Source organism: Etheostoma spectabile, chromosome 13 (assembly GCF_008692095.1).
Source record: "Etheostoma spectabile isolate EspeVRDwgs_2016 chromosome 13, UIUC_Espe_1.0, whole genome shotgun sequence".
In the NCBI taxonomy this organism is placed as follows: Eukaryota; Metazoa; Chordata; class Actinopteri; order Perciformes; family Percidae; genus Etheostoma; species Etheostoma spectabile.
In genome coordinates this window covers 17,927,140-17,939,704 of record NC_045745.1, presented here as the reverse complement: position 1 = coordinate 17,939,704, position 12,565 = coordinate 17,927,140, and the positions used below count along the sequence as shown (strand labels likewise).

Here is a 12,565-nt window from a genome sequence, read left to right as displayed (position 1 = left end):
ACACACACACAAGCATGTACCCAAAGTGTCTCTCTGAACATCAGAATAACAGAATAACCCGTATAACTTGTATACTGTTCTTCTTGTCCTCACACAGCCAGTTTATCTATTTCTGTGGTACCAGTGCTACCTTCAAACCACTTCTAATTTGTAAGACCTTTCTAATAGATAGACACATTCTGATCTTTTCTCAACTGTGGGATCAGGCTACCTCAAACTAAGCTTTCTGTGGAAGAGCCTACATGAAAATCTACATGCTTAAATATTCCACCTAGCAGTCCCCATGGTACATTTTCCAAAAGAATGCAAATATATTGTAATAAATGAGCCAATCCTTACTTTTTGACATCTGAACATCTGATTCTAAAAGAATATATCACAGGTTATCTGGCACCTTATGTGTGACTTGTATGAGGGAACATCTACAAAATTAGAATATAACTGATATCATCAATCTAAAACAGCCTGTAATTAAAAAAAGAACAATATTGAATAGGGCTGTAACGATACACCAAACTTTGGTAACAATTCCACTCCCAAGCTGTAGGGGGAACGAAGAGGTAAAGTGCTTTGGTGCCTACTGGAAGAACAAAAGATACGTACAACGGGTACGGGTAACGTAAGATTACGACACCGTTCAACACGCTCATTTATTTTTAGTATAATTGTTTTGAACACGGTAAACAACTCTGGGCTAACCCACAAATTCATCAGTAATGTTAACTGTACACATAGACAACTAATCTAATGGTAATTTAGCTAGCACACCTCAGTCTCCCGGAGCTGCAAGACTTCAGTCGGGATGAGAGGTGACAACAGCCCCGTTCCGCGGACACAACAGTCAGCCCCCAGCCAGCTAACAGCCAGCCAGGTCAGCACTTGACTCCGGTGCTAAGGACGCTAACGGCAGTTTATTGAACCGTCGGGAAACAGACCCGAGTCAAACAGCGGCCACTCGTAACGTTACACCTCCGTTAACAGTACCGGTGCCCCCTATTTCACTCTTTAGCTGTCTGTACAGTTAACTAAATTTACCAGACAAAACAGGTAAACTAGTAAGTTAAAGATGTGGTAGCATTGGATCTGGATGAGAAGGCTATCTCTAGGAGTTGGAAGGGGTGTGTCGCGATTCTGCCTTCTCCCACCGCGACACAGGTTCGTGGAGCTAAGTGTCGCAATTTCGGTTTTATTTTCCACATCGTTACGGCCCCAATATTAAAGCATCCCGCTGGTCTGCTTGTTGCTTCTATTTCTGTTTTATTTTTATTTTTTTCTCTTCGCTCTGAACCATCTTACAAAGCCAAAATGCCATAAAGGTGTGTAAAAAAGGGAATATTTGCACATTTCTGCATTTGCTCTTTTACAAACAATGTGGAAGACAAAGGCGGAAGGATTGTCCAACCATCCTGATCTAGCTGTGTCTTTTTACCTTGTCATCATCCAACTCGAGTGAAAGGAGTCTCTCTGTCCCAGATGAAGACCAGAAGGCGGACACAGACTAGTGTGAAGAACTCTCAACAGGCTTTTCTTTGTTGTCTGACCTACAGAAAGCCCTGTCACACTGAAAGGCAGAGAGTTGCAGTTGTGTTTGAGAATAGTCCCCTTATTCTCTGTTTCCTTCTATAATCTCTTCTCATCAGTGCAGAAAATGGGTTCACAGAAGGTGAGAACAAGAAGGAGAGGAAGAGAGTGTAGAGAGAGCCAAGTGCAGAACAAACTTTGAGACACATACTTTATCAAAGAAAGTCCTCCAGGCAGTGCATGACTATGAATACAAGTTGTCTGTAACAGATTGTCTCCTCTCCTCTTTCAGAGACCATATGTAATGAGATCCAGTACACCTGCTAATGAGATCCTTCAGACCTTCCACAAGGTCCATCCCAGCTACCCAGCAGCCTGGTCTCTGGAGATGAAGTCGCTACTCAGAAAGGTAAATGAGTGGCACATATGCATAATGCATAGTATACTACGGAGCAGAGGTGTACAGGGTACGCATTTATCTCACCAGTAAACAAGATACTACCCTCCCCCACCACTACTCATTTACAAAACAAACCAAAAGACTGTAAACATGTCACCTTTTAGTGCCATTGTTTATATGTTTTCCCCATGTGAACTGACAATGGCAGATGCTGACTGATTCTTATATGCCACTATTCCATAATGAAAACGGCCTGTTCGGTGTACAGTAGTCTATATCCATGACGTTCCACTCCTGGGATTACTCTGTTGCCACAGGATTTCAACTCTTTTCGGGAAAATTTCCATTACCTTCCGCTTTCTTTGTGTTGGAATTTTAAACTCCTGTGGATTTATGAGGACTATGGTTAACTGTTCCACATGATCTCTGCAGGGTGAATCGAGACAGCTAGCTAGACTATCTGTCCAATCTGAGTTTTTTGTTGCACAACTTAAACAACTTTTGAATGTACACATGTTCCACCGAAACAAGTTCCTTAAAAGAAGAAATGCTAATAAACCAGAGCATGTTTTCACCTACCCTGGAATGCTGTGTGTACTAGCCAGACCCCCCTCTGCAGCGCTGCCCGGAAGGTCTGGCAAAGCACGTCTATGTGTACAGTGATACGATGTGCATTCCGTCTGAGAATCAGGAACTATCCCCAGTGAACGTGTAGTGAATGCCAAACCTCTCTCAAATGTGAGTGGGTGGGTGGGAGTGTCACACGCTACAACAAATGGTTCTTTAAATTAAGCTGCCACCACACCTCTAGAATCCACTGTGGTCATTTATTTAAACCTGCACTTGCCAACTTCTTGTATTGATGAAGCCTGTTGGCAAAACTCCAATACTACAGAGTAAAAGGACCAGTAAACTGTAAACATGACCAATTTGACTGGTGTGATTGTGTAATAAAGACTTAACAGACAAGAAGGGCAGACATCTAATGTTGCTTGTGGTCTGGGTGGCCCCTTTGCTACTAGCATAGGGGCCACCCAGACCACTACCTTGGTATAATTTCTTTATTTCCTGTGGGAAGACTATTATCCATACATGACACCTAATTTGGGCACAAAAGGAGCATATACAGAATCTTAATTAGGGCGTCACTTTCATTGTTGCAACCCTACTTTATATACTTGCAGTTTATTTGCACATTCAAGTCTTGCAGCGTGCAGTGTGGTTTTAGAATTCTAATCACCAATCAATATGCAAAAACAGGAATTGCTGGTGAAGAACGGTGACTCACAGTGTTGAAGTGCACAGTACTTAGGTAATAAATCTAAGGTACAGTACAAAGTTAACACAAGCTTACAAACAGTGCAAACACACAGGGTAGCACATACCTTGGCAAAAGAAAAAAATGAGACTTAGATTTATGTCAATCCCTAATTACAATTGGGTAATTACAATACATTTAATTTAATTAGCATATTCCTGGATGTTAACAGTCTATCCATAATTATCTGTCAAAAGTATTTTTCTTCTTGTTGCAATTAAGCCACTTGCGAAGCTAACAGATACATTGATGCTGTAGCATTTGGGTTTTCTCTTGGCAGCAATCCACTGCAGTTAAACTGTTGCATTGCTGCGTGCTCAGACTCCTCGTACTTCATTGGCATTCCAGTCGCATGTGTAAATGTGTGTGTATGTGGGAGTGAAAGGGAGAGTGTGTGTGTGTGTGTGTGTGTGTGTGTGTGTGTGAGAGAGAGAGAGAGATGTAAAGAAAGTAATGTAAGGGGGAATTCATTACTGACTATATTGTTTTCCTTTATCCTTAACAACCCTTTGAATCTTCCTCATTACATTTGCTTCATATGTAGCCCTTCTCATTTTCTTTTCCGCTCTTGCTGTCCACTTCCTCTCCGTTCATTTTCTCTTGGTCTGTCCTCAATATTCCTGTATCCTCATTCACAGAGACACATCCTTAAGGGCAAACATGTGCTCCTGTCTCAGTGGGACTAAGCCTCCAACTTTTCAGCCATGCCTCCCCATGACCAATTGTTCTTACTTTAATCCTTTTGTCTCCCTTAGTTGTTGTGCATAGATGTCAAGCAGCGCATTTCCTGTCTAGCCGAGCTACAGGATCTGGACTACATGTCAGATCTCAACGTGGACACTGTGCTCAGCAAACAGATCCCTCCAGGCTTTATTCCTAATGTGAGTATCATAAAAAAACGGAGTGCTGCCTCTGTATGCTAAACAAAAACATGCTCACATCTTAATAGAATAGTGTGTTTTTCTGACATGGGCAAGACGCAGCCGGAACTACCCACTCTAATCTTTTCTAGACTAGTTGTAGACAGCACCCCCTGCTGGGCTGAGCTGGATCTCCCACTGAGTGTTTAGATACCCAGACGCAGAGACAAAGACAACGCAGCACAAGCGTATACATGCCTCAGAGACAAGCTCTGCATGCCTACAGCTCTACAGGTGGTCTCCGGATCATTATGACAACTTAGGTGAAGATAGTGCCTGCATACTGTCAGTAGGCAAGAAGTGTAGCTGCTTGGTTGGCAAACTAATATGCTGTGCTTTCTCTGCCAGGTTTTAGCAATCGCTGCACTGATTTACTGTGTCCAGTTCCAAAGCTGGTAACTGCGCAGGGTCTGACAGTGTGACACAAGATCTAAATGAGAGCCTACAGTCAAGAGTACATTTCATTTGACTCAGTCTCATAAAACTGCCATTAGAAAAAAAGAGCAATAGCTGTCACTGGAGTGCTGTAATCATACTGCATCGAAAACTTCTTTTGAAAATACTATAACCACGGAGCTAACCTGTTTTTATATTTGTAATGGCACAGATATAGTTACAATAGTATAATTAAACTGAAGGGTTGTACTTATAATCTGCTTATTATTTATGACTAATCCGATTGTTGATTAATTAAACTCACATAACAGTGAAAAGTGCCAATCACCATTTCCTTAAGCCAAACCGATGTAATGATACAAAAACTACACTGTTTTGTTTTAGTGAAGCAGCAAAGTGACAACGACTGCAGGACATTAGTGCCAGGGCTGAATACATGCAGAATAATGACTGCTGCAAGCGAATGAATGACTAAATGACTTTATCTAATTCTAAGTCTGTTGCAACTGCCGAGCAGCGGGTATTCCCAGAGGGCAGGCGGGACACCAGAGGAAAAACACAGAGGATCGATGGGGAATTGATAGTGTCTCTCTATCTAATTATAGACCTATCCTCTGTCTTTAATCCCTTACAGACTATTAATGTCTGAACAGGAAGGAAGAAGTTAGCCCTTGTTTTGTATCCTAACTTCCCAGCATGCAGTCTGTTGTGTTGTCTTTATTGGCTTGCTGCTGTTTGAGGTTTGATCTTTTCTTTAGAAGTGTACATTGCATTATTATGTATTGCATCACAGTGTTTCCCACAGATGAGAAAGTAATTTGTGGCGCGCGGGATTTTCGGGAAAATCTTTAAGTTGCTAAATTGGCAACACTGTTTTCATGGAGACAGACGCTGTGTGCACAGAGGGGAGGGGCTGTGTGTGTGTCTGTGTTTGTGTGTGTGAGACAGAGAGACGGAGGAAAGCAGGGAAAGAAAATGCAGCTGAACGAATGCGTGTTTTAAATAGTTAAAAAAAAATTATAATAACAAAACCCAAGTGTGGCGTCCCACCACAAATTGGTCTATGTGTGGGAAACACTGTATCACATCCATATGGTACAATATTATATTGCATTTGATGTGTATGTAACACATCAAATTTAAACTTATTTTTGGATCATTTGTTTCCCCCTTCTTTATGTTTTGATCTTAAAGTTTCTACTATTGGCAAAGACTCATTCTTAAGCATGCCACTACTGTAAGACAACAAGAAGCGATACACAGTTCATAAAACACTGAAATTTGCTGTTGTCAAAGGCAAACGTTCTGTGGAGCACAATGATATACAGTGTTTGTATTTTCTGAAGCAACGGCAAAGTTGGTTTGAAAGAAATATATGATCCAAGAGAAAAGTGACAACTTAGACCATAGACCCCCAGTTTGCAATCTACACTGAACACAAAGTGAGTTTGAGCTTTGCCAACCACAAGTGCCTCCTTTCCTCTGATAACTTCTGGCATTCTTCTCCCTGGTTTTTAATAACTTTTGGAAGTTGATAAAATTCCGAATGTTTTAATCGGTCTGACCTATTGGTCCTTGACGATGCTCGGGATCTAATTCAGTGCCTGTGCTTTGTTGTGATGTGGATTACCTCCAATATGACGACTTCTGTTCTGATGACGCGTTTCAAGAGTTTAAATATTAATATGACTCAATATTTGAACTCATGTATCTGTTGTTGGTTTGTTTGTTGGTTTGTTTTAAATTTGTGCCTGCTGCATGTGTCTGTGTCTCTATAGAGGCGGAGACTAAACTGTGATCCGACATTTGAGCTGGAGGAAATGATCCTGGAGTCCAAACCCCTTCACAAGAAGAAGAAAAGGCTTGCTAGGAAAACCAAGGACCAGGGATCTGATGGCTCCCCACAGGTGAGGCGTTCAACTAGTAACCTAAACTTACTACACAAGAGACAAACTTTGTTTAGCCTATGTCAAGGTAATTAAATATAAAATTAAACTGAGTTTTAGGTTGGTTCATCCTGTCCTCCTTGGATCACACATACCTCTGAAAGGTGTCTCTGCCTCTCAGTGCTCATCATTATTCATTAAAGAAAGCTGACCGCTGGTTTCATTTGGCCCAGTTACAGCAGGTGATAAGTTGCTCCTTAGTTTGTCTTTTAAATATGTCTGGAGTGCTATTAAGAATGTTGACGACCCATTTTAAAGCTTTGTCCTCCCTCACCTTCATCAGAATAAATGGGCCGCCTGCCTGATGCGTGTATGGGGAAGGGAAGGAATGCAATCACCTCGCTCTAGTCTTTTACTCCATCCACATAAATCAGCGGCTGTCCTTTGGGTGTTTATACAAAACCGAGAGGAAATCGCTGAAAGGTTAATTTGATCACCCGGTCAAGTGAAACGTGGAAGGAACGAATACACCCCCACACACACACACACACACACACACACACACAGTGATAGTGAATGCGGTTAGGCAGCATTTATGGCATTGTTTGGTCTAGTGCAGCAGTGGGACTTGATCAGTGCTGTAATTTTTGTTTCAAGGATAACTGCAGCTTAAAAGACCTCTAGTCATTTGTGTCTACATCCATCTAAGTCCGAATAGGACCTGCACTACAGTGTTAAAAAGCTTGGAGGATATCCTAAAAATTATGTGTGTGGCAAGAAATTTCGGGTTGACATGGTATTATGCAAGGGCTTCTTCTGGGGCTATATACAAAACTGGTATTCTAAAAAGAAATTTTTAGTAGGCAGATTTGGTGGTTAATATTTTCTGATGTTTTTTTTAACCATCTGGGGCTTTGGTCTGCTGATCATAGACCATGTTTTTTTTCCAATTTTTGTGTAATGGATTTGGATAATAAATGTCTTCATCCTATTTCTAACTAACTATATATATATATATATATATATACATACTCATACTCAACATACAATTAATGAATGAAGAAAATCCTGCCACAATTTATTTTAACCAACATTTGGGTTCCAAATGGGCCATAACACATTATTCTCCACCATTACTATGCAGAGAGAACCTAGTTCTGAACTGTGTGCACTATTCTATTCTGGGGTAATGGAGCTTAAAGGTGAAGTTTGTAACTGGAAGGTTGCCAGTTGGAGTCCATTTTGTTAATTGCATTGAACTGCGTGGTAATGTAAAGTGTGATGTAAAAACAAAAGAAAAGTGATTTTCAAATGATATTCCCCTCAAAATATTTCACATTAGCTTTCCTCAAAATAAACGAGCAAGCATGTGCTTGTTAATATCAATTTAGAGGACATAATTGTAAATCATATCAAAATATGATTCCACTGAAAGAGGATAAACTATCATATGGCCCGGGCCTATCGACTGATATATATCATTTTGTACGAGATACACTAAAAAGGTAGCATTACTTTTCCTACATTGAACACCAGCCAGTTTCCCTGCCACAAGAGAGAGTTTAGTAATGCACCTTTAAAACAGATGGCCAAGTCTGTTTATCAAAAGAAATGTATTTACAGTACAGGAGTCAATCGATTGGTACAATGGAGAAGTGCCACACTGAATTCTAGGCTTCTGTCCCATTTTTAATCTTTAGATTTTTTCCATCGAGCCACTAAAAGCTCAGAGAGATCCAGCAGTAACTAGAATAAGAATAGGTCATAGTTTCATTGTGTGCTTTCACCAGTAATAGTGCAGTAGGGTGTGTTGGGTTATTTTCCACATCAATAAAACTTACCATCACACATACAGTATATGCATACACATTAATACAACTTATGTCATTACAAAGTCAGTATGTTTGGACCCTCTCCCCCTTTTTGCACATTAGAGCATTTTATGAGACTCTGTTCTTATAGAAGTGAAGCAATGTGTTTGATCTCGGCTTTAGAGCACATACCTTGCCAGCTTGCGATGAGAAGTCAGCACTGGCCCAAAGTGCGCCATGTTTTATGAAAGCTGACAGCTGCTTGTGGAGACCTGCCTATGTGTATACATCAGTGATATCTCACTGTGCAGCCAGGCATTATTCGTTATCCCTTTGCCCATTCAGACAAAGAGAAAGTCTCCTATTCTAATGAAATAATGATAGTACCCGTCACAGGGAAACATTGCTATGTTTATGGACACAGATGAAGTAATGGCGTATGGTCTAACTAAGGGAATCTAACATTAAGTCAATGAAATGGTTTTGTACTCTTGTGGCTTGCATTTCCTAAGTGAATCACCTTATTCATTATGGTATTATATAGGCAATATTTGACTACACACCTCGACTGAAACCAGGGTTAATAACATTCAGCTGTATTTGCTTAACAGGTAATTCACATGAAAATGGAGAAAGCATCTCTAAAATAATTTTAAATAATAAATGACTGAGTATCATATATTAAAAGTACGTATTAAAATGGACTTCTGATTTCTGCTGATTATTTCTCTGATCGTGTTGTACTTTTTGTATCCCACTGTTTTGCTAGGAAATTTGTTGCATTGGTATGCTTGATTAAATCACTGTTAACCACAGTGAATGGCGCTCAGCTAATCAGCTAAATACCACCCCTTTGTTTTTAATAGGGACCATGAAGTCAAATTGTATTCTACTGTGTAAAATGCAATACTTAAACTTTTCACCTTTCTTTCTAAATGATTTGTTTAACATATTATTATTTCAAGTAGTCATATTTTGCAGTGTGAGGTCTGTCCGTCAATCAGGGAGAATATTTGCTTTACTGTCTATAAATATCAGTTTGGGAATTTATAGACAGTTTGTATTTGTGCAATGCTTTTAAATCCATTTACAAGAGACCTATGAGGCCACTTGGATGGATGCACGTAAGAGAGAGACTAAGAAGGAAAGTGAATGAGTGATTGTGTGTGTGCGTGTGTGTGTGTGTGTGTGTGTATGTGTGTGTGTGCGTGTGCGTGCGCATTTGTTTGAAAGAGAGAGGGGATAGTCTGTGCAGCATTTCTAAGGCATAGCAGATCAATATGGAATAAAGCTAGTTGCCTAATGCCTGCCCCCCCTCATCCATTTTTCTAGCTCCTCTATTTTCTCCCTGCCTCTACCTTCTTGTCACCGCTACGCTCATAATGTAGCATATAGGTAACTCAATCACTGATAATATAGCCTTTGCATGCACATTCAACTTGTTTTTGGATTCTTGAAATTATTGGGATATTAATTAATGCATAACAGATTGTTTAAATAAGACATAATCATTTCTTCACAGTACATATTAGCAGTCACATATAAAGAAATATAGAAATATAGTAAGCCCAGATAAGGACGTTGAGAAATGTACTTGTAAGGCTCTCGTCCAGCAGAGCACTCCCTGTTGGTTTGTCTCATTAAATGGAAAGTTTAATCTAGCAGATGAAGCAATTAGCTTCTGAACTGCCTTTAAAAAATAAATAAATAAATAGAGAGAGAGAGAGAGAGAGAGAGAGAAACAAGCGGTGAATTGCCTTCCCTTCTTTCTGCAAGGCCATAGGGCGTCTTTTAGCATTGTGCGTGAATGCCATTCACAAGCTTTCCTTCTATCCTTCCTTGATTTTGTCCTTTTTTCTTTCCTTAATAAAGCAAGGGAAATAATGAAGTACAGAAATACAGATCAGGAAAGAAGGCCCTTCCTTCCTTCCTTCCTTCATTTTCTTCCTTATGTCCTTCCTTGCTACAAAAAATGCCTGTAAATCGCAGCAAAAGTACCTCAAAAGTTTAGTTTGCATGAGGGTTATAATCTCTAGCTCCATTGCAAGCATTTCAGCAGTGCAGCTTGTGTTAAACCTCCTCCTGCAGCTGTCATTGCTGTAAATAGCCCTAAAGTCTTTTCCTGGTTATTTGAATCAATTTAAAAAATAGTGACTAGAGACACCAGAGATCTGCTTTGTAAATTATCCGGTGTACAGAGAAAGGTTACACGAAGGTGGTGGTTTTATTGTTAGGTTCTGTCATGCCTTTAGATCCAAGAATATGTCATTGTGACCGCATCAGAGAGACACTACATCATACCTTATGTCACATCTGTCATATCCCTCTCTTGTGTATCACATCTATCACGTATGATTGACAAATTATATACAGTATTTCTGCTCTGTCTGCCTATTTGTTTCATTGTCCTTTTGTTAGTCTGCAACAAGGCAAGGCAAGGCAAGGCAGCTTTATTTGTATAGCACATTTCAGCAACAGGGCAATTCAAAGTGCTTTACACGAAATCAGTTAAACAGATAAAACACAAGTACAAACAGTTAAAATCATAAGCATTAAAAACTAATAAAACACATGAATAGACAGTTAAAAACAAAATAGAAACATTAGGACACATAAAACACAAGAATAAAAGTTACAGTGCAGCATAAGAAATTCAAAGAAAGAGCATTCATTTAAAGAAAGGCAGCATCAAAAAGGAAGGTCTTCAGCCTGATTTAAAAGAACTGGAGTAGCAGCGGATCTGCAGGTTTTGGGAGTTTATTCCAGATATGAGGAGCATAGAAACTGAAAGCTGCTTCACCCTGTTTAGTTCTGACTCTGGGGACAGAAAGTAGACTTGTCCCAGATGACTGAGAGGTCTGGGGGGTCATAGTGTTGTAGCAGATCGAAATGTATTTTGGACCCAACCGTTAAGGGATTTATAAACTAGCAAGAGTACTTTGAAATCAATTCTTTGAGACACGAAGCCAGTGTAAAGATTTCAGAACTGGAGTGATGTGATCCAGTCTCTTGGTCTTAGTGAGGACTCGAGCAGCAGCGTTCTGAATCAGCTGTAGCTGTCTGATGATTTTATGGAGACCTGTAAAGACCCCGTACAGTAGTCCAGTCTACTGAAGATGAAAGCATGGACCAGTTTTTTCAAGTCCTGTTTACACATAAGTCCTTTAACCCTTGATTATTCTTAAGGTGATAGTAGGCTGACTTTGTAATTGTCTTAATGTGGCTGTTAAAATTAGGTTGAGTCCATGACTACACCAAGATTCTGGCTTTGTCTGTTGTTTTTAACATTGTTGTTTGAAGCTGAGGCAGACTTTTAATCGTTCCTCTTTTTTTCCAAAAACAACTACCTCAGTTTTTCCTTCATTTAATTTCAGAAAGTTCAGGCACATCCAGTCGTAATGTTCGATGCACTTAGTCAGTTTTGTATTGGACTATAGTCCCCTGGCGATAGGTTATGTAAATTTGTGTGTCGTCGCATAACTATGGTAACTATTTTGTTTTTCTCCATAATCTGAGCCAGTGGAAGCATGTAGATGTTAACAGAAGAGGCCCCCGAATGGAGCCTTGCGGAACTCCGCACGTCATATGTACGCTCAGATGCATAATTACCTATAGACACAAAGTAATCCCTATTCTTAGGTAGGATTCAAACCAGTTAGTACTAAGCCAGAAAGGCCAACGCAGTTTTCCAATCGGTCTAGTAGTAGTCGTGGTCGACCGTGTCAAATGCAGCCTAAGATCAAGTAATACAAGATTGAATTTTGCCATTATCTGTGTTAAGGTGGATGTCATTAAAGACTTTGACAAGAGCCGTTTCAGTGCTGTGGTGTGGTCGGAAACCGACTGAAAGGTATCAAAACTGTTGCTTAGTGACAAGAAATGGTTGAGTTGTTGAAAGACTACTTTTTCAATGATTTTACTTAAAAACGGAAGGTTTGATATTGGCCTATAGTTGCTCATTAGTGACTTGTCTAGGTTGTTCTTAGACACAGCCGCACACAAGCACACCCTGTCTCTGGCTGGATGTTTGGGGGTTCTGAGTCCACGTGATTTTGCTATTTTCCTCGGAGATACTGCTGTGAAAGGGCCCTTGACCAGAAACTGGGCAATTTGGAGAAAATCAAATATCACAATATTTTTGACCAAATACCTCGATATCAATACTGAAACAAAATTGTAGTGGTGACTATTGTTGCTTTCACAAAATATTAACACAATGAGATTTTTGATGAATAATCATCAGTAATGTGGATATAATGACGAAGTTGGGTAAAGGTAAAGAATAGAACAGTTACAACAGTCTGGTAAGTTCA

General features: G+C 39.9%; 1 protein-coding gene across 3 annotated transcripts in view; it reads left to right on the top strand.

The window, feature by feature from the left end:
• The window catches only part of stk32a (serine/threonine kinase 32A), a 74,375-nt gene that overhangs the window by 56,285 nt on the left and 5,525 nt on the right, over positions 1 to 12,565 (top strand). For all 3 annotated transcript variants that reach the window (XR_004334577.1, XM_032533044.1, XM_032533043.1), the window contains 3 exons: positions 1,814 to 1,930; positions 3,995 to 4,120; positions 6,334 to 6,462. Coding sequence is in view for 2 of the 3 variants with exons in the window: in XM_032533044.1 (XP_032388935.1) it covers positions 1,814 to 1,930; positions 3,995 to 4,120; positions 6,334 to 6,462 (372 nt within the window). In the remaining variant the exon portion in view is untranslated. The remainder of the gene's footprint in view (positions 1 to 1,813; positions 1,931 to 3,994; positions 4,121 to 6,333; positions 6,463 to 12,565) is intronic.